Here is a 22,087-nt window from a genome sequence, read left to right as displayed (position 1 = left end):
ATTGAGCCACGCAAGCCCCTTCGCCACGACAAGGCAGTGATCCATGAAGGAGCACAGGACTTAATTTTGTGTAATTTTTTTACAGTGAATTTCAACTTGAAATATTGAGACTTGGAAAATAACAGTTTAACAAATACCAGTTTTTCTGGTGCAGTCAAACAATACGTTATTACAGTGTAATTCTGCACAGGAGCAAACAGAATTGCTGAGAGCCAGCCAACCCATGAAACAGGGTGAGGTATCTGCATGAGGTGGCAAAACTGGAGGAATGGCAAATTGTGCCACTTCTCTTGCCAGGCCCTCAGCCAAGGAAGTCCACTGGTGCATTAAAAGCAAGTGCTCTGAAGAGCCCTACCAGCAACTCTCCCACTGTGCTATTTTCTGCAGTTGTAGCCCTCTTATTGTGAGCCTCTGAACTGAAACCTCATGAAATGTTTGGCCATTTCACAAGGCTCTGTGAAGATCTAGTGAGAACTTCAGTGAAGTAGTGAAGTTAGTGGGATGCACAGTGGTGGGAAGAAGGGAAAGCAACAGGAAACAGAGGTTGCGGTGGTACAAATTCTGCTCTCTTCGGGTACAAGACAGCTTATAATGGGCCTACAGTTAGAGGCTGCAATTTAATATGTAATAAATAGCCCATTAACCAGTTATTTCACCTGCTCATCCATTTTAGGAATTACCATTGCAATATGAAGGAAACATATTCCTCTAACACTTTGCCACAGTATTTTATTGTAAACAGTGAATTGCTTTATGTACACAATTCTAAGAAGACTCCTTTCCTGTTATGTTTTACAAAACATCGTGCTCTGCTTTCTGTATAATCTCAACATAAACAATGCTTACATATTAGACAAACATTTTATTTAATAATGGAATATAAAAATATGTTAAGTGAATTTGTATGAAGATGGTTCTTGGCTTTCTTCCATATCCATGTTAATACAAAACTAGTTGGCCTTCATTTATACAAAATATGTCCGCCTTCAGTAGGAAGGTACAACACATAGGTTTTAGTGTTTTGCACGGCCGTCATTGAAATTAATGAAACACGTGCAGCTTCTTAGGAGGGCATGTGACTGCCTTGAACTTGGCATCAGGATTATGATGGAACTGATAGAAAAACCAAAGGTTTGAAGCAGATAGTTCCAGCTGAACAACTGAACTTCTAGTGTGACTTATAATGGTGGTTGCCAGTTTGTGCTTTTATAGTTTGTCAAACTCTGGGCCAATTTAGGTGATATGTTAACTGACTTTAAAAACCATTCAGTACAGTGGCTTTTAAGGCAGAAATACATAGATGCAGAAGGCTTTCTCCAGCCAGGGTGGATCACTAAGGATTTCTGTACATAGTTGCCTTCTCATTTAGGGTGATTTGTAAACAATGACCATTCTCTAGCTGAAATTAAAGTCCCTTAGGACCTGTCTGCCCAGCCATAGGAAAAGGCAGAGTCCCTACTGCACTTTGGGAAAAGCCTTCCAAGGACACAGCAAGGACTTTGTTTTTGGATGTCAGCACAGTCTTTTGCCACCCTTGCAGCCTGCATGGTTCATCCTGTGTCAGCTACAGTCTTGCACATGCAAGAGAGGCATATGCTGGGAGCACATTCCAGGGGCTCTCTTCCAGGGAGAAGAGTGAAGCGCCACCTTTGCTGGATGAATCCAGGGAGTGCTTCTGCTGCTGCTCCTCACAAGAAAGGGACAAACATTTAGATGGCCATGTTTTTGAAGATGAGGGGAAGCATAGAGGCAATCTTAGCTTCTGCTCTCCTCTCACACTTATTAGATGCCCGTAAGTTTGTGACTGAAGTGCTATAGGCAGCCACATAGGATTGTGCCGTCAAAAGTTCCACAATTCAGCTGGAGAGATTAAGCAGCTGAGTATTTGATTTTGGCTAGCACATATCTCCTTTTTTTTTTTTTTTAACTAAAAACTACACCTTCCCCGATGAGTATTTGAGAACGTTTGCATGATAGAAGTGCAATTTGTGAAAAAGTACGATATCTGCACAGAGAGAAAATCATATATCGGTAAGAGCAATTACATCAACAATTTAAGATTTCTAATTAACAGTTTCATGTGGAATAGCAGTGTCATGGTTTATTACTCTATTATTTATTAGAGTAATTAATAATTACCATTATTACTCTCAAGATAATTATACATTTATAAATAAAATCTAGGCAGTATATTCATTTCCCTCCTCTATAAGCATTGTTTCATCATTATATGGACTTTGATTGGTAGACCTGTGTATTGTATCTCTTGCTCCAGAAGAAACTCTCCTTTGGTAAAGAAACCAGAGAATTGCTGCAGCTACTGAAACAATTACTGTCGAAGTTATAACTAAGGCAGTTGTCCATGCTGTTTCACCTGAAATAACACCATGAATCCATGAAAAACACATAGTCCATATCGATACAGATGTCCATCTGCTGTTGCACTAATTTAGCACTTCTAATGTTAGCAGTTATTGGATCTTTACTTAGGCAACTTACTTTATGACCTTTTCTATAATATTTCAGTTCTAAAGCCTGCTACAGAAGACCAGCATGCAGTACTGTATCAATGTTCATAAACAGCTGAACATTCTTAAACTGTTTCATCTCACACAATGTGGGAAGTTGAGGGGGATGGAGAACTGTAAGGTCTGCAAATGTTATGACAGGTTATTCATGAGCCAAACATGATTACTTCTGTTTCATCATATTTTGACTTATGCATTACCAGGTCCAATACATGCTAGCCAAAAACTTGTTTTGTATAAAGCAGCAGAGAACCAATACCAAATCAGGGTGGTAGCTGGGTCAGCAAAAAAGCTGACAATAGAAAATGCTAGGAAAATGCTGTACTATATTTACCACTATCTTGTAGCAACAAAGTTGATTGGACCTGAAAGCACAGAATCTTTGATACACACAAAGCACAACAAATAGAGCTTTGGCTGTTGGGTGGTATGGAAATTAAATTATTTATTTATGAGATTTATATCCCACTTTGTTTCTTACGACAGCAACCCTGTGAAATAGGTTGGCCTGAGAGGCTGTGACTGGCCCAAAGTCATCCAGTTGGCTCCATGGCTGTGTGGGGGCTGGAACCCAGATTACTCAGTCTCTTAACCACTACACCACACTGGCTCTAAGCAGAGACTGTTAACATACCACTTGCATATCTAAACAGAGAACATGGGATCCTATCGAGATTTAGTCAAACCTAGAGTAGTGCCATTGAAATCATTGGTACTAAGTACCTCACCAAATTAATTCATATTGACTTCACTGAGTCTACTTTGGATATGGCTGCATCTGGAGGCAAACCATTCTAAGTGTGGATGCTGCAGTTTTCAGTTTCAGTTAGAACAGCTGTTCTTCATCATGGCCTCTGTGCTTCACACATATGGGTGCTGCACCTGCGCAGTGCCTATGGCTGGAAAGATTCAAAGCTTAACGGTTTTGGCGGGAACTCTGCATCCCCCCCACGGTATAAAAGAGCAGAGTGCCCCCCATTTCCTCAGTCTTCTTGTGACCACTGTTTGCTGTGCCTCGAGCCTTTTGTCTCACAGTTTGTACATGTTTATCCAGTTGCTATTATCTCTCTTAAACGTTACGATTCCAAGTTTTTCCCTCCCTGTTAGAAGTTTCTTCTCAATTTCCCCCTTTTCTCTGTTAAAAAAAGAACAAAAAACAAAACAATATTGTTCCTCTTTTCTCTTTACTTTGCTATCTTCTCTTTCTTCCTTGATGGTGCAGTGTGTGGCTTTTCGCAAGTGCTCTCAGTGCGGGTCCAAAATGTCACCTACTGATCTGCACGATCTGTGCCTTCTCTGTCTTGGAGAAGGGCACAGGACCGATAAATGTGGCCATTGTCAGGCTTTTAAGCAGGCGAGGAAAAATCGGGAGAATCGCCTACGCAAACTTTTGTGGGACCAAGCCCTGCTTCAATCAGACCAACTGGCAGGCAAATCTGCCCCTCCGTCCTCCTCTTCCACCATGCTTCTGCCCCGCCCATCGGCTGATGGTGCCCCTTTGCCAGAGGGTCAAAACTCCTCTGCATCTCCACAGAAGGAGAAGAGGAAGCATAGTGGATTGGACAAGTCCTCAGGCCGTAAGAAGCCTAAGACGGATAAGTCGGCCCGCAAGCCTAAAAAACTCGACCATTCCAGGTACCGTGACTTGGGTTCGTCTGCCCCATCGATCCCAATGGCTGCTTCAGTACCGACACCGACCAGACACTGCCTGGGTCTCCAAGATGGGTTGCACCTTCTGTCCAGTCTTCCCCTGAGCAACGGGACATTCCCTTGCTGGGATCAATCTCCGACGAAAAGATTCGGGACTCTCCTCCAATGGCTCGTTCACCTACCCCCCAACCATCACTCAAGCCTTCCCCGAGGGCTGCTCCTCAGCAGGTGTGATATCAGCAACGCGCCTCCATGCACCCCTCGGAAGAATGGGTGCAACCACCCCATAGGCCGTCTCATCGTGAGACATGGGATGATTATCCACCCTACGGTTACTACCCACCGGTGTGTGATCGTACCCTCTCTCCGGTACCGAGAGACGCCCCTTTGATTTTGAGGGCGGCTCAGTCCAGGCGTCCCTCTTTGCCTATCGACTCTTCTTCTAGCCTCCCGCCTCACTATGATTTGGACTCGGAGGACTCCGAAGTGGCGCCTACTTCACCAGACGCGGTGATCTCTACACAGGGTCCCAGCTCACTGGAGGAACCCTTTGGAGAACTGATGGTGAGGCTTACAAGGTCACTTGAGATCGAGGCCCAGCACCGCTTCAATCCCAATACCGACAAGTTCTACCACATTGTCAAGGGCGAACAGTCTGACCACCCTTCAAAATATCCTTCCGTTGCTTAGGAGAGAGGATTGGTTCGCTTCTCTGGATTTGAAAGATGCCTATTTTCACATTACCATTCACCTGTCCCACAGGCGTCTTCTCTGATTCACTGTCGGTTCTGAGTTCAACGTCCTTCCGTTTGGACTGGCTACTGCCCCCCGGGTTTTTACGAAATGTATGGCTCCGGTGTGTGCGCATCTTCGGCTCCAAGGCATTCAAGTGTACCCCTACCTGGATGACTGGCTGATCTTCTCCCCATCTAAGGAAGGTCTTCGGCCATCATTTCAGACTATTTGTATCCTCTTGGACAATTTGGGTCTATGCATTAATCATGAGAAATCGTGCCTTATTCCTTCACAGATCATCGACTTCATTGGAGCTCGTCTCGATTCCACGCTGATGAGAGCCTTTCTTCCACAAAGTCGACAAGACAATCTGTGCTCATCGATCTGTCGAATCCACATGGACAGAGCTGTTCCAGTACTCTCAGTGCAGAAACTTCTCGGTCACATGGCCTCTACAGTCTCCACAGTTTCCCACACCAAACAACGGATGAGACCACTCCAGTTGTGGTTCAACTGAATGTTTCAACCCCAACGAGACTCAACCCCTCACTGTCTCCTCCGCCTTCCAACCTCCGTCCTCCAGTCTCTATGCGGCACAATTTGTCCGGAGGCGACCCATTTCGTCTGCCTCACCTGACCTTGACTTTGTTTACCAATGCCTCCCTTACCGGGTGGGGAGCCCTATGTGCCAGTCTCCGTACACAGGGCACCTGGGACCATCAGGAGACCACCAGACACATCAATTACCTCAAACTCCTGGTGGTCTTCAAAGCCCTTTGATCATTCGAGGACACTTTCCGGCAGCACGTTGTGCAAATTGCCTCCGACAACATTGTCGCTGTATTCTATATAAACAAACAAGGTGGGACAAAGTCGGCCCCCGTGGCCCGCCTGGCAATGCAGCTGTGGGACTGGTGCATCTCCAGGGAGATCACCCTCCTCGCTGTTCACCTGGCTGGTACCGACAACGAGGAGGCCGACGCCTTCAATGGGCAGATGTCGACCCACGAATGGGAACTGGATTGTCTGACCTGCCATCGCCTCTTCCGGACTTGGGGTTCTCTGCACATAGACCTGTTTGCCACTCACACGAACAAGGTGTGCAAGATGTTCTGCTTTCATGCCGGCATCAGTCCGGGATCGACAGGGGATGTACTCATGATCCCTTGGTCCAACATGTTCTTTTATGCGTTTCCCCCAATCCCACTCATAATGAGGGTCCTAGCCAAGATTGTCTATGATGGTGCCACGGGGATCCTGATCACCCCCTGGTGGCCCTGTCAACCGTGGTTCCCTACTCTTCTCCGTCTATCTGGCAGCACCTTTCTCCGCCTGCCTCTCATACTTCATCTAATAACTCAACAGTACAGAGCTGTTCGTCACCCAGATCTTCCCTCACTCAGCCTGACAGCCTGGCACATTCGATGAACCATGGGGTCCCTTTGGTACCAGCGGATTTGGGGACTCCTACACTTGTCCAACACCGTCCCGAGACAGCCTCTTCTTCCCCGATACCGATAGACTTCTCATCGAATCCAAGTGCTCTCCATCCCGATACTCAATTCATTCTCCAGTCTGCCCTAAGACCTGCAACTCACCGATCTTATGTGGCTAAATGGAAGAGCTTCACATCCTTTGCTGAATGCAACAGTTTTACCACTTCTTCAGCCTCTGTTGAAAATATCCTTCAATTTCTCTTATCATTCCATCAATCGGGACTTCAGCCATTGTCTATTAAAGTTTATATAGCTGCAATTTCCCACTACTGCGGACAGGTGCGGGGTTCTTCGGTTTTTTCTCATACCCTCATACGTCGATTCCTCAAGGGTTTACAGAACCTCCAACCACCACTTCGCCCAGCTATCCCTACTTGGAGCCTCTCGGTTGTTCTTCAGGCACTCACCTGTACTCCTTTCGAGCCCCTGGCAACTACTGACTTACGCCTCCTATCTTGGAAGACTGCCTTTCTCGTTGCAGTCACGTCTGACCGAAGGGCTAGTGAACTCTGTGCACTTTAGATAGATCCTCCTTACCTTAACTTCCATAAGGAGAAAGTCATTCTCTGTACTGATCCGACATTCTTACCCAAGGTTCTGTCTCCTTTTCACATTAACCAGGACATCGTCTTACCAGCCTTTTTTCCTACGCCTGCTACACAAATAGAACGGTCATTACATTCTCTCGACATTCGTTGCTGCCTTGCCTTTTACAGGTCTCGCACGGAGTCCTTCCGTAAATCTAACCGCCTCTTTGTTAAATACTCAGACTATGATAAGGGCTCCCCTGTTGGTTCACAGAGACTTTCAAAGTGGATTGTACAGACCATCGAGCTAGCGTGTCAGCTCGCCAAGCTTGACATACCTGTCATGCCCAGAGGGCATTTTATGAGGGTGGAAGCTGCTTCCTCTGCCTTTGCCGCTGGCATTCTGATCCAGGACATTTGCAAGGCTGCCACTTGGACGATTCCTTGCACCTTTGCCAGGCATTACTGTCTTGATGTGCATGCCAGACACAATTGCTCCTTTGGCTGGACAATCCTTTCTTCTGTTCTTCAATGATGACACCGCCTGCCTCCAGGTCTAGTAAGCTTGCTAATCACCCATATGTGTGATGCACAGAGGCCACGACAAAGAAAGGCAGGTTGCTCACCTGTAACTGTCGTTCTTCGAGTGGCCATCTGTGCATTCACACAACGCACCCGCCGGCCCTACTCGGTGTCGGTGAATGGGCTTATATGGTACCATTTCTCTTTGATAACGGTTTCATTGGTAATTTTTTCTCTCCGGTTCAGCAGTTCCCTGCAATATCTCTTGCTCCCACGAGGGGGCAAACAATCGGTCTTCAGTAGACTGAGGAAATGGCCGGCACTCTGCTCTTTTATACCGGGGGGATGAGGAGTTCCCGCCAAAACCGTTAAGCTTTGAATCTTTCCCGCCATAGGCACTGCGCAGGCACAGCACTCATGTGTGTGAATGCACAGATGGCCACTCGAAGAATGACAGTTACAGGTGAGCAACCTGCCTTTCTCAGTTAGGAAAAAGCAGTATCTAATCACAGTTTGACTACTGGACAACATGAAAAAAGAAGAGAGAGAGACTCTACTCACCCAGTAAATATTTCCTTTGATTAAAAACTACAAGCATACATGTAAAAGAAAATAAAAAGGCACTGATGAGTACTATTTTTTAAAGAAGAGTACATTCTTCAGATTATCATGCAGCTGGATTCAGGTTTGCATTCACATTCTAGGACTAATAGGTACACATTATAACATGCAGCTTGGACTGTGTTGGCCTGTTTATGATCTGGACAATGAATTGTATTTTGCAATTTATTTTTCTGTATACTTTCTAGCAGTACAGATAATATCCCATATTAGCTTTTGCTGCAATGAATTATAAATTGATAATACACCAAATTCTACAAATCCTTATTTTGAATAGTGTACTCTTGAGTGTCTGAAGAACACACCTTTTCAGGCAAGAAACTTTCCCATTCACCTTAGTTTGAAAAGCAGTTATGCACACACAAAACAGATATGATGCTACCCTTGCATTGAAGTATACACTAATGATTTGCATTAAGTAAATACAGAGCACCTGTCTGTATAAGTCTTTGAAAACCAATAAAACCTGCATTCATATGGGGTGTTACAGTGTGCACTGTATCCTTTATCATATTGGAATTATTAATCCAATTAAATTGTTTGGGATGAAAGCCAGTGGCTTTCCAAAAGAGTCTTTCATGCCTGTCTTCATGGTATCTACAGTGCTGGAAGTCATGTGCTCTCTAAGAACTTCTCTCGAAAAGCTTGAAATATGTAGGTGCTTTTATGGATTGCCCAATCCTGCAAGCCTTCATACTCTTTGACATGAAGGGAATATACTGCAGTTCTTTCCCATGGGGGCTGGGAGGGGAAGGGATCCCACTTGAAAGTTCATAGGAAGGCCTGGTGCCTCAGCAAATGGAATCCACCCCCTGCAAAAAAAATCCCACGGTCTTGGGATGTACTCCTATGGACTGTAGGATGGCTCGCTAAATAAATAAAAAATGGATGTGAATACATACTCTAGCTGAACAACTGCAAGTAGGACATGCATCTTTCACTTTTAGCATATTTAGAAGAAAGAATTAGTTGGATCCAGAGTTTCCATTCCAGTGATGGAGTGTCCCAAGTGGAGTGCTGCTTGGGATGCTGCTGCTAGCAGAAAAGCAGGGGAGGCGTTCTACGCTGGTTCCCTCTCTATCTGCAGCCTCCATTTCCACCTACCGCACTTTTCTTGGAGATCTAGACCAACCCCCCAACAAATTTTCAGGAAACTGCAGGGGGAAGGGGAGAATTGTTCCTCCTCCCCAATTACTTCCCAATTCCAGCCACTCAGTGGAAGGTTCCACCAAAGAATCTTCCACTGAGGGGATCCTTTTATGTTTTCCCTGGTTCTGACCCATTGTGTCTATCATAGTACTAACTCCTTCCAAGACATATCCTCAACTCCTTATAAAATCTAGCCATGTATTGTGTGAGACAGAAACCTTTTTCAGGGTGTCAGTAAAGTAACATACATACCAGTAGCTTCACACAGAATTTCAGTCAGCGGTAGCTGCTCACAGCTTGTCTTCTTCCATCCCCCTGAGCTAGTGTGCATAGTGGCGCAAGTGTTGAGGAGCTCTGTGTTGCTTTCCTCCTCCATCCAGTTTGTAAAACTAACTTCTGAATCATCGAACCATCTGAAATCATCATCTGCAATGAAGTAAAGTGGAAAAAAGGTAAGAATTTTTTGTTTTTCTGAAGGACAGATGAATTAAAAAAAAACTGCTTGGGATGCTATACATCCCCTGTCCTCAACATTGCAAAGAAGCTTCTGGCACCTTAAATAGAAATTGTCAGGGGTAGGCAACATACAGCCTGTGCTCTACATGTGACCCCATTATCCTGGCTGGAGTGAAATAAATCTGGAAGACAACAGAGAACTGCATGGGTCAGAACTGCTTGTTTGCAAGTTAAATGTGACTGTTTCAGTGATCTGTACTTGCTGTGGACACCTGCAAAGGTCAGTGTTTCCAAACAAGCTAAATTTAATCCTTGTAGTTCTGTGGAGTAGCTTGCCACTTTTTTAATTGCCAGGGTGGGGGGATTTTTCCAGAAACAGTCCACAGATCTCTCACAGTTGCTCATCCCATTCTACAAAATATGCCCCAATGAGCACAGAGGCACCTACTGTTTGAGTACATGCTTAAGCTTGTATTAATGTGGCTTTAGTGTGCTATAATTTTTTGTCGACTCAAGTCTTTATCAAAAGCATTGTGTGTTCTCGGTTGGATAACACCTCAGTTACAGACCCATGCACTGGCTAATAGATAATAAGATCTTGATACGAGGGAGGCAAACTGACTACAAGAACAATATGCACCCGAAGTGACTGTCCTGGGCATCATCACCAAATGGCTGCTATGGGAGCATAGCAAAGGGCAAGAGACCTGTCCTGAATCTAAGGCTGAAGTTGGGTCTGAAGTCCAACAAACAAAAACCCTCAGTTTTCAGCACCAACACAAGGCTATTTCACAACAGTCGCAGTGACCAGAAGGAAAAGATTAAAACAGTGGGAGGGACAGGGTGCCTTGGTGGGCCTCAGGAAAGGAAAGCAGGGGACACTGGTGCCTGTAGGCACCAAACTGCCTCTCCACATCTGAGTCTTTCCAGCTATTGGGCTGCCATTCCATTTCACTTTCCTTCCCAGTTAGTTCCATGCCTGGGACTATGTAGCATCCTTTGTATTTCCTTTGTTTGATGACACTGCAATTCTCAGGGATGACTTTCGGTAAACCGCACTGGCACCTGTTCCCAAGCTCTGGGCAAGAATAAGTCCTTACAGAAAAAGAGCCTACCTTGGTCTTTTCTTACATTTGGGGATATTGAAAGTAGTTATTTTGATGTGAGTTTTTCCTTGAAGACACTAGAGGAGCCCTAATGGAGGTAAGTTCCCCAACAAAAAATAGGGCTATGTCAGATCAGTTCACCATCAAGCCTTGCGTCACTCACCATCTGTGTCAAAAAACATGCCCAACGATATATATTCAGGTCCATGCCAATGGGAACAGAAACTGTTTTTGATGAAAGTATTCTCCTCTTTGTTATTTATGCTGATAATATCTGCTCCTGATGCTGCATTTGAAAAACACGCAAATCAAAGTCAAATCTCAGTTTTAAAACGAGAACTCAAACAGACCTCAGACTATGCCTTTAATCAGGAATGACCAGAATCCAACATAGCCACTGCAATCCCACTGATTGCCTTACACTAATGGGATCCACTGGTTGTGCAACAGGGAATTAGGAACTCTGAAAACAAGTGGAAACGTATGTTTCTGCACTGGATCAGGTCAGTGGGACATCCTGCTATGAGTTACTGAAATGATTTACACCATTCCAGAATTAAGTGTTTTAGATCATTTTGGGTTGCTTTAACAACTGCTTAGCTGCTCATTGTGCTTAAGATGGTACCCTCTGGCAGTCAGGCAAAACTGGACACTGCCCTCTGTTTAAGTACTGTCTCACAAAGTTGTGTTCCTTCTCATCTGTCTTTTATAAAAGCATAATACGTCACAGTTTTGTACCATTCAGTCCTGTAAGCATCAGTGGGAAGTGCAAGCACAATTTAACAGCTGTCAAGTTAATCTTTGACAGCTGATTCTTAACTAATTTTCTTGGAAGTATATCCCACTAGAACTACCAGATACTGGGGGATTTTAAGAGCTGACTTCTAAACAGACCTCACTGATGCAGTACAACAACCCATGAGAGATACTTTGGTATAGCCCCATGACAGCTTGTTTTTCAAGTAAGTCACCATGAAAACCCATGGACTATTCTAGGTGTCATTTTACTCAAGGTGGTTGTCATGTCAGATGACCAGTTCCTCCATGGGTGAAGTCCAACAGCAAGGGAGTTGTGCGACAAGAGTGACAAAACCCCCTTGCTGTCTTTAAAAGTGCTCTAGTGGTGTTGTGCAGTGGCTGGCACCGGTTTACTGCCCTCCCCACACCATGTTGGGGAGCTGTTCTGGCTCACTACAACTCTCTTCCACCTTTTTACTCCCACTGCATCCAGATTAGTTTTTACAGATCAAGAAGTGGTGTGACAACCCAAATAAGCTCAAACAAGTGTATGTTGGGTACTCTGTAGGTTGTTCCTGCAGTTTATTGCCAAGGTTGATTGGTGTGGCATGCAAACCTGCCCAAGAGTTGGGTAACCACACTGGGCTAGGTCAGTGGTTTTTTAGTCCATGTTCCTGGGTATCTCTGGCACAGTTAAAGCTTCTTAAGGGATTGCTTTAAACCACCACGTATGTATGAAGAGAAGTTTGCTTGAAAGATAGTTTGCCTGCCCAGTAGTCATCTCTCTTTCTCTGCAGTCTGCAGGAGTGTGTTGGTTCTCTTGCAGCATGTGGGGTGCTAAGACACAGCAGCTAAGGCACACATTCAAATATGCTGGAGTCATCTGCAACAGACTGCAACTCTTCTGTGGCGGACAAGTCCATGTGGAAAGCATTCTTCAAAGTAAAATGTTTTAGAAACACTTGAGCTGACAATGACACTGCAATTGCTCTCCTCTCACCCGCAACTGGATATGCCAGAGGGCACAGTGAAAGGCTTGTTGAAATTCTGTTACCTTGAAAGATCTGCCAACAGCCTGCTAGATTGTTATGAACACAAGACTGGCTGGACTGAATCGGAATGGAATGTGGGATGGAAGGGGAAAAGGTTCCATCTTAGCCTTTGCCTCTGACTGCAAAATGCTTAAATCATCTCTGCTAATCTGTATCACACTTTCTGCCAGTTTTCCTCAATCTTGGGTCTTTCAGAAGTTTTGAACCCATTTTGATAGGCCCCAGGCAGCATTCCCACATATGCTAGGAATAGTCATTCAAAATATCTGAAAGCACCAGGTTCAGGGATGCTGGTCTAAGATCTATAATTACCCTCATATTTGGCCAAATCCCAAAATGATTTGGGCTGATTCAGAAACATTCAGGAAATGTTCAAATAACAGAGAGCCCTCCCCCACTGCTGTAAGACCTGAACTCTCCTGAAGATTGATTAGCACATAGAAAGGACACTGCTGTAGACAATATGCCTGCAAAATTGATACATTTGTCCCCAAGCTCTCCAAATAAGGGAGACAGAGCTAAGCACAAGAGCTCTAGCTTCCAATGATAATAAATGGTTTCACCAGAGCTTTCCACTCAGTGTTTTGGGGAAGGGATGCTGAAGTCATCTATCATAGGGCTGTTCCTGTGCTCAGTACTCTTTGCTCGTTCTCTTTCCCAGGAGCAGGAACATGAGAGGAGTTTTGGAGGACCTGTAACAGTAGATGCTTCCCTGGAAAATGCTGGATGTTCAGGACCTTCAGCCTCTCTTCATCCATCACCCATTTGTCCTACCACACTTTGTGCCTTTGGTGCCAACTGACTAGAAATAAAAATGCCTTTAGAGCACAGTTTGTGCATGTCTGAACTGAAAAAGTCCTATAGTCCACTGGCTGGCTGGGGAAGACTGAAACTTGTCAAACTTGTCCAAATATGCATGGGATTATGCCCTTTCACTTTATTTTAATCATCATAATCCTTTTGACTGGTGATACCTCTGTGGTGCATTTTTCATACAAATTCTCCAAAAAATGCACACAGCCAGAAGGGAAACTGAATAACTCTCCCCCACAAAAAATGGAATAAACTCTCTTTGATAAAGACCATTACACATTTCTTAAATTTGTCAGGTTTCTTAACTAACTTCAGGGCTGCTTTTATGGAATATGCCAATTTCATGGCAATGTCCCACAAAAAAATGAATGGGAATATGTTCATCTTTGGAGGGAGAACATCAGATCAATAAAGGTTGCTCTTGCTCAACTCCCTGAACCTCTCTGTCTGAAATGTGGCAGAAGAGGACTGAGAGGGTTAGAGAAATATAATCCAGTTCTGGCAAGAAATTGAAAAAGGTACTGGAAATTCAATTTTAAAAGAACTCAAACTTTAAAGAAAACTATCAGAAAAATACTGGATCTATTTGTCTGAAATGTGGCATGCACCATCCCTTCACAAAGGGATAATGTGCTGACAATACTGCCAAAAAGAAAAGGAATTACAGCCACTGAGCTGTTCTCCAAATCAGGATCTGAACTGAATGTTGACACTGGTGCAAATCCCTATGATTATCAGAGTTTTCAAAGGTACAAATAAACTGCAAATGCTAAATGCACTTTTCCCCACATATCATAAGTGAATAAAAAATGGGCAGGTTGTGACCCGAGAGAGATCAGCTGCATTACCATTGCCTCTGCAGTATTCCCTGGCATCTTCAATGCTGCGTGTCTCCAATGGTCCTGGAAGCAAAGCATAGCAGCTCCTTTCGAATAAAATCCAAGCCAAAGAAGGACATGCTATGCCAGGAAGAGAACAATCACCATCAGTGCTACTGTGCACTCATTTCTATAGACAGTTCTGTTTATATAGCCACCCCAAATGCTAATATCCCAGGCCATTTGCCAAGTAACATAAAACAAAGTGCAGTTGGTACCTCAGGCATGTATTTTAAGACAGTAGCAATCAACATGCATAACCCTGCAAAAGTTGACCATCAAGACCCATTCAAAATCAACAGGACCAGAGATTAAACTTGAAGATGTGTGTTTTCTATGTCTAAGAGCAAAACTAGATCTTCAATCACATTCTTCTGCAATGGTGCAGATAGGGCAGGGAGAGATATTAAATGAAAAAAATGCCACTACAAAAAACATTAAGCAGCCTTTTGCCAGCACCATAGTCTCGATCCATATGAGTTCTCTTGAAGCTTTTATTTTTAAAATTGATAGTGCAATCATGGATCTTCACTGCAATATTTAAGTAGTGCTCTTTACTTTAGCCAAGGTGGCCTCTAGATAATGCCCAAACTGTATTACACTGCAGTTACATGGGTATATGTTTTTCCTTCCGCAAACACACCTATATCTGGATGCCAATGGGATTTCATCTCCCACAAGTGTCTGCAGCATTTGGGAGCCAAATGCTAGCTAACTCATTGTTTTAATGCATCCTCCCCCAACCCAGGTCTTTCCTTGACCACTGAGTCGCTGTGGATGGCAGCTGTAGTCCAGAACATCTGGAGGGACCCAGCTTGGGGAAAGCTTGTTTAATACAAGCTTGGATCTTTATATGATTCTATCTTGTGTGCTTCCCAGTTTCCACTGGTGCTCGCTAACCTGAAGAATAGTCTGGTTTGCATTATCTGCTGATGGCCTTGCAAGCAGTTGTTGATCCAAGGGGCTCTCTTGAAAAGGCACATTGCAATCTAGTTTCTTTATATTGTTCCTTTTTTTTCCTGTTAACTTTCTAGAAGAGAAACAAATGGATCCCCCTAGCAATTTTCACTCTAACTAAAGCAATTTCTGTTAAATTCAATCACACTTGTAAATTACACTTAGTTTTAATAGGTTAAGAACAGTCTTCTGTATACAATAAAGTCTTCTATGTAAATAGTTCATCATAGTTCTAGCATTTTGGACCTCAGCTGCTCTAGCAAAAGGTCACTTTTCATTACTAAAACTGTTATAATATCCTTAAATCTCTGAATTGGCTTCTTATTGATTCTTATGTCAACTTCAAACTCTTTATCTTAACATCAAAAAATTAAGTTATACATTTAAAATGTGCTAGTGGACAAGTGATTTTTCTCCCTTTACTCAAAAGTAAAGCTGTACTATTAGGCCGGGTGAGACACTGTACCTTAGGCAACAGATTTTGCAGTACTGTTAGAGGGCAGCAAATGGCCAATATTTCATATACATTTTTACCATAGGGGCATAACTACTGGATTTTGTCTAACAATATCTTGGGGTGTTTCTGCTGAACTTTTGTCAAGTGGCGCATTTTATAGCCTATAGGCTTTTCAGACAGAGCTCCCCCTGCTGTTTGGATTTGGAGATAGCATCAGTCAGCTCAGAATCACGCCGCACCCCTGCTAACCTGGGACTGCCTTTCCAGCAAAATGGATACTGGGTGAGCATGGCTTCCGAGCACTTACTGTCTGTGCCAAGGATTCTGATCTTGGCTGAGCCATGTGTATCTTAAAATGCCTCGAGAAATAAAATTTTAAGAAGACTCACTACACCGTTTCCTTAAAAGATTCATATTAAATCACCAGTTTAGATCTTTCATCTTCCCTGTTCTCTTGATATCCGGATTACTCAGTGTGAAGACAGACATATACACTAGAAATAGAAATGGTCCCGAGCAAATATGATTTACAGAAACTAACAGCCAACAGACATGTCAGCTAGGAACAGAATAAAGCAGTCCTAATTCCTCATAACTTACAAGAACTGAAAGTGCTTTGGAAAACCAGTAACAGCTTTGCACTCTAAAGGAAATTTCAGCTTACTTTAAGAGAATTGCTTGTTCCTCTTCCAAACCACAATGAATAGTTTAGAGGAAAGTAAGCAGTAAATGTTTGTTTTTTCTTCTCCAAGATGAATACCATATGTTTTAGGAACATTGTAACAAAATAATATTCTTTAAATCAGTTCTAAGTTCACTTCTACTGTGGGAACAATAACCAATAGAAGACACTCTTCTTTATGTCAAGATACGAGTTACTTTTTCATGTTGTAAATAAGCCAGATAAGCATTTGACTATGTAGAATTAAGATTGTTTGCCTTACTGACACATTGCATCTGGAGCCTGAACGAAACAGGCCCAGTGCCACCCAGGGAGGGTGATTTCTACGCATCATCTCAGCTAAGGCAGTCTTTGGAGTTCCACACTGACTTCCAGATGAAACAGGCCATGACTAAGAGTTCTGGGAGGAAGGTTTAGTTTGCTGCTGCAAACTTCCATATTGATAGGTCACTGCTGGCTTACCAGAAACCAAATCCCATATGTGCCAGCACAACTTCACAGCTATAAGCAGAGGCCACTGGGCCATCACATCCTGCAGTTTCCACAGGCTGATGTGGGTACAAGAATAACTCCCCAAAGTCCATCAGGTCTCCATTAAAGAGTCTTATCTGGATCCGGGATATTTTGTCTATAAATGGAAGGGCTCAGCTCAAACTTGAACTTTACTTCACCCAATTTGACAGTTTCCCTCCCTCCTCCACCCAGCTCACCCCATCCAGCTAGGCTCTTCAACCTCTGTGTAGCATATCCAGGGGCTGGAGCACTTGTTATTGGGAGGAGTGTGTGCCAAAGTCTGCTTTCATCCACTTCCTCGCATACACCTAAATCTGTATCTATTCCTCCTTCTATAAATAACTGGATAAGGACGAATGCCCTACTCTGATCAAATCAGAATGAAACACTGTGGCCTGTGCATTGGGCTTGATTTCTCAGTTCTTGCCACAGCAAAGGATGCTTCCTTTGAAGGAGCTCCCATACTGCTGGCTAAAGACTGGAATGAGCCAAGGGCTTTCCAATTTTACTAAAAGACAGCTATGAGGTTTCCTTTCCATTAGGAGAGTCTCTATAGTAATAGATGCTGCTAGGTAGGTTGAGATATGATGACTTCGTCCTTGCTACTTAGCAAAAGGTATCAAAGGACAAAGGAACCCGGAGGACTACATAAAAAATAGACCCGACAGCTGTTGCCAGAGTGTTCGATCAAAGTAACTATTTCACACTTTATACACACATGCCCCCATTCAGGAGAAATCTACTGTGTGCATGGAACATGTGAATCTGTTTCTTCTGCTGCACAACCTGGGAAAGTCAGCATAAGGAACTGATCTGAGCAGTGGTGCTATTAGGGGCAGAGTCCAGGGCTTTGATTAGCAGAATGAGCAGACGGAATCATGCAAACAGGATTATACTGTCCCTTGAACATGCTCATAGGGTGAGAGATTGGGTCTTAAGGACCAAAGACTCCTACTTTAGTATGCTCATGCGTTAGCATTAGAGCTGGAAATTAGCATGGACTTTATGAAATATGTCTCAATGCTCTGTTAAGGGTTTCTTTTCAGGCCCTCTGTCTTTGCATCAACAGCAGTATACCAGTCAGGTGGGTAAAAAAAAAATCTTTCCAGAATAATGCAACTTTCTCATCTTGCTACAGAGAAAACAGGAAATTAATTTGTCCATTATCTTATTTGCTTCCTGTGATGATCAAATCCCCAAAATATGAGGTAGTGTGCTATATTTTAGCACATACGAGTTCATCTTTACAAACCGCTTGGCTTCATTCAGTTCTCAGCAGATAAACTAAAGTGAATGGAGTGAATGGGAATCATTCTGAAATAAGTTTCCAAAGAGACTGAGAAGCAGGTTTCTAAAATTTAAAAAAAAAACCCTCTTCTAATGACTTCTAATGCATTGTAAGTCATTTGATGTCTAAATATGCACCCTTCCCTTTTATATTGGTCTTTATCCCACAAAGACAGAAACCACTTTGGAATAAAATTAAAAGACTCCTATACCCTAATTGAATTCCTTATGCAAATGAAAGATGTTGCAAAAGCAGGACTGCAGCTCAACATTAAAAAAAACAAAAATCACGAGTATGGAAGAATGACACAATTTTAAAGTCAGCAGTGAAGAAATTGAAATTGTAAAAGACTTTGCTACCTTGGCTCAATTGCCAATTCAAAGGGAGACTGAAGCCAAGAAATTAGAACAACACTGAGATTTGGAAGACCAGCAATGGAAGAATTAGACAGAATTATACAGTGTTAAGGATGGTTTCACTGAAGACTAAGGCCAAGATAACCACACTGTTGTACTCCTAATCATTATGTAAGGGCATGAAAGCTGCTGGACTGTGAAGAAAGCCAACAGGAAAACAAGTCATGTGTTTGAAACACGGTGCTGGAAGAGAGCTGTGCAAATTTGCTGTACCAACTGAAAGACAAACAAGTGGGTCCTAGAGCAAATTGAGCCAGAACATTCCCCAGAAGCAAACATGATGACACTGAAGCTGTTGTACTTTGGGCACCTCGTGAAAAGGCAAGACTCACTGGAAAAGATAATAAGGCTTGGGAAAGTTGAACACACAAGAGGAGGAAGAGCAAGGCCAACTAGTAGTCCATCTCATCCCAACCCTGGGTTTACAAAAGCGGAGCAGTGCTGTGCAGAACAGGACAATTTGGAAGACATTCGTTCATAGGGTCACCATAAGTTGGTGATGACTTGATGGCATGTAACAAAAGCAGCAGCCTATACCCTTAGCAACTGAAACATTCTGTGCTCCTAGTAAAATCACACCAGCAAATCTTAGGAGGAAAAAACACACTAAGCACTGAAATTACCCATTTTTTTCCCTTTAGTTTTTGATCCCACGTCACTTCCTTTATAATTGTTGTTTTATAAGCTATTATTTTTTTCTTAATGGGAAAGGTAACAGCACTCAGGCCTGTACAACAGTTATGGTCCTCCAGTTGTTGTTGCTGAAAATAAGTCTGTACATGCTTCAAGTCACTCACCCGTCATTTCCATCTCCCATGCTTGCTTCCCCCTCCCCCCCCAAAAAACCTAGCAGTGCAATTGCACCTTTCATAGCTGCAAGAGACAGAAATTAAGCAAGCAAGCAGACCTCCTGCCCTTGCAGCTGCTTCCAGAGGAGTTGGGTGCAGTTAAAAGCCATAGCAGTTCACAGGAAAAACATATAGATGTTCAATTGCGAGTCTAAGGCCAATTGTTGTTACAATACCCATCAAGCTGTCTCTGACTTATGGCAACCCTATGAATGAAGTCCTCCAGAATATCTTCTCCTTGAGAGCCCTGCTCAGCTCTTTCACATTCAAGGCTGTGGCTTCCTTTATGGAATAGGTTCACTGCACAGTAGGGCTTCCTCTTCTTGAGCCTTCCTCATGATTAACATGTCAAATGAGTCTTGCCTTCACTTGTCATGTCCAAAACAGGACAGGCTGGGTTTCCTCAGTTTCACTTCCTGAGAAAGTTCTGGCTTGATTTGATCTAGGACCCACTGGTACAATTTCTTTCGATCCAGGGTATTCACGGGCTATTCTAAGGCCACGCTCTATGAAAATGGCTTCCATGCAGACACCTACAGGTTTGCACTGTAAGTCTGTAATCCGATACACAATTATCTGCACCTAAGTCCACTGACGCCAATGGGACTTCTAAGCAGATATGAATAGGTTTCCACTGTACTCTTGGCGGCTAAGGGCAGATTCTAAGGAATCGCTCTGGTTCAAATTAAGGCTTCAGTCCTAACAATGTCACGTGGGAATGACCCTTGCTGCAATTAACAAGCATGCTTGTGAGTAAGCATTCATTTATTTATCTATCGATCTCGAAATGGCGAGATAATGTATTTTTATCGCACCCTTTCCCCACCGTGGCCAGCACAACCCATCGCTTCCAGGGGAGGCAGGCTGGGCTGAGAGAGACGCCTGCCGAAGACGCTGCGCCCAGCTCTCGCTCTCGCTCGCCCTCCCCGGGATCGCGCCGCAGCCGCTCCGCGTGCACGGCCGCCCGCGGGCCTCCTGAGCAGCGCGGAGCGCCTCTCCCAGCAGAATGGGGGGCACTGAGTGGCCCGCGACCCCACCCCCTTCCCTGGCGCGACCAGGCCCGAGGCGGCCTTGCTTCTCGGGAGCCGCCGCGATCGGCAGCTGGGCAGAGGGCGGCGGGGCGCCGCCTTACCGTCCGCTCCGTGGCTCGGCGCTGCGGCTGCCAGCAGAAGTCCGCTCAGGAGGCAAGAGCGAGCTGCCAGCAAGGGGGCGCCCATGACCCAAGCAGCGCAGTGCGGCCGCCGCTCGCTCCCCGAATGCTGGCCCGCCAAGGCCGAATAGGCGTCACCCCGGCCTGGTGGGCGAGCCCTGGCCATTGCTCCGGCAGGCGCGAAGGGGAAGAGCGGCGGGCCCAGCAGCCGCCTCGCGGGCGGCATTCTTCCCTTGGTCAGACATGCATTACTTCGACTGCGGATCTAGCTTTCCGTTTTATTCTTGCTGCTTGGGAGTAGCTGTAGGGGCGCTGATTCAGATCAGGCTCGTGGGGTGCGAGTACTAGTGTTTTTGAAATCCGAATTAGGCGCCCTGCACTTAACCTAGAGAGAAAATTAAAGAACAGAAAAAGGCTTCTCTGCTGGACAGAGTTAATGTTTTATGTGCTTTGGCCCGCTTTCTTAGTGCAGAGAAAGATCAGGAAGCACTCCGGTGCAGGCTGACGCTATTCATTAAGCAGCCTCTTAGGGCACCACGTTTTCCTGATGGAGCTCTTGAAGTACGTAAAAATTCAACTGGCACAGCTTCTCCTGGCATGGGCTATGCTTATACACCTGGTGCCCGGCACAGCAGTTCGAAGGTACACAGGGTTTTGCCAGATGAGCTGGAATTCCTCGCTCCTTTTGTTGAAAGTTGAAATAGCAGATGATAACATTTAAGCGCTTTTAGAGGGATTACTCGGCTGTACTTCACTCAAGCACTCATTTGACTATGATGCTGGTCTGTGGAAAGACCCTATCCTGGTCTTGGGGATTTCTGTGTAACCATCCCTGTTCCTGACTTGCATTTGTGATCAGAACTGACAAGAAACACGTTCAGGGTGCTTAGGTAAAATGGATATTAGTAGTAGCTGAAATGTATTGCATGACATTGAAACGATACTACATCGAGCAAGAGTGGTCAGGGCCTAGTCTTTCAGAATACTTTTTAAATGAGAACCTGGTGAGCCACCAAACGAAGCCTGGTGCAAAATGCATGTTATCCTGAGCCCTGGAATTTATTCCGAGCAGGAGAGCTAGGGCACCAGGTATTTTAGTATGGAAATAAACTAGCAGAAGTTTTCTCAGGCCCCCAGCTCCATTCTTTTTATTTCAGTAGTGTAACGGGGAAGAGACATTTGGTTCCCATTGCTAAACACTTGGGAATTAGAAATGCTTGTAGGCTACGTTAAATCACCCAAGGGATCTCTAAGTAGATCCCAGTCTTTTACAAATTCACTGTACCTTCTTGTGCGAAGCTCTGCCCACCGCTGGCACAGAAAAGAAAGCAGTTATGCTTTTGGGAGGACAAAAGCAGGCTATATAGCTGCACTTGTACATCCCTTTGTTTCTGCTACATAAAAAAGCAAGTTCCATACCAACAGTTCCAATCCCAGGTTGCTTTTAGAAGCTGATGTAGGCCCTACCCACCACGTGGCTGCTTGAAAGCTGTTTATGTGTGTCA

General features: G+C 44.3%; 1 protein-coding gene across 2 annotated transcripts; it reads right to left on the bottom strand.

Annotated features, from left to right (window-relative positions):
- Positions 1-1,926: 1,926 nt before the first annotated feature.
- On the bottom strand, positions 1,927-20,687 carry LOC123016910 (CD302 antigen-like). 2 transcript variants are annotated; one of them, XM_044417652.1, is made up of 6 exons: positions 20,565-20,687; positions 14,242-14,352; positions 10,954-11,076; positions 9,481-9,654; positions 8,020-8,046; positions 1,927-2,374 (listed from the first exon to the last, which is right to left on the bottom strand). In XM_044417652.1, the coding sequence occupies exons 1-6, from the start codon at positions 20,647-20,649 to the stop codon at positions 2,181-2,183; spliced, it is 714 nt and encodes a 237-aa protein (XP_044273587.1). In that variant the 5' UTR covers positions 20,650-20,687; the 3' UTR covers positions 1,927-2,180. The 2 variants fall into 2 exon arrangements, with proteins under 2 accessions (XP_044273587.1, XP_044273588.1); XM_044417653.1 differs by lacking the exon at positions 10,954-11,076.
- Positions 20,688-22,087: the final 1,400 nt, after the last annotated feature.

Source organism: Varanus komodoensis, unplaced genomic scaffold (genome assembly GCF_004798865.1).
Source record: "Varanus komodoensis strain SLA01 unplaced genomic scaffold, ASM479886v1 scaffold9, whole genome shotgun sequence".
Classification (NCBI taxonomy): Eukaryota; Metazoa; Chordata; class Lepidosauria; order Squamata; family Varanidae; genus Varanus; species Varanus komodoensis.
Note: the sequence above shows the minus strand (reverse complement) of the source record. Positions and strands in the feature narration are given on the sequence as shown.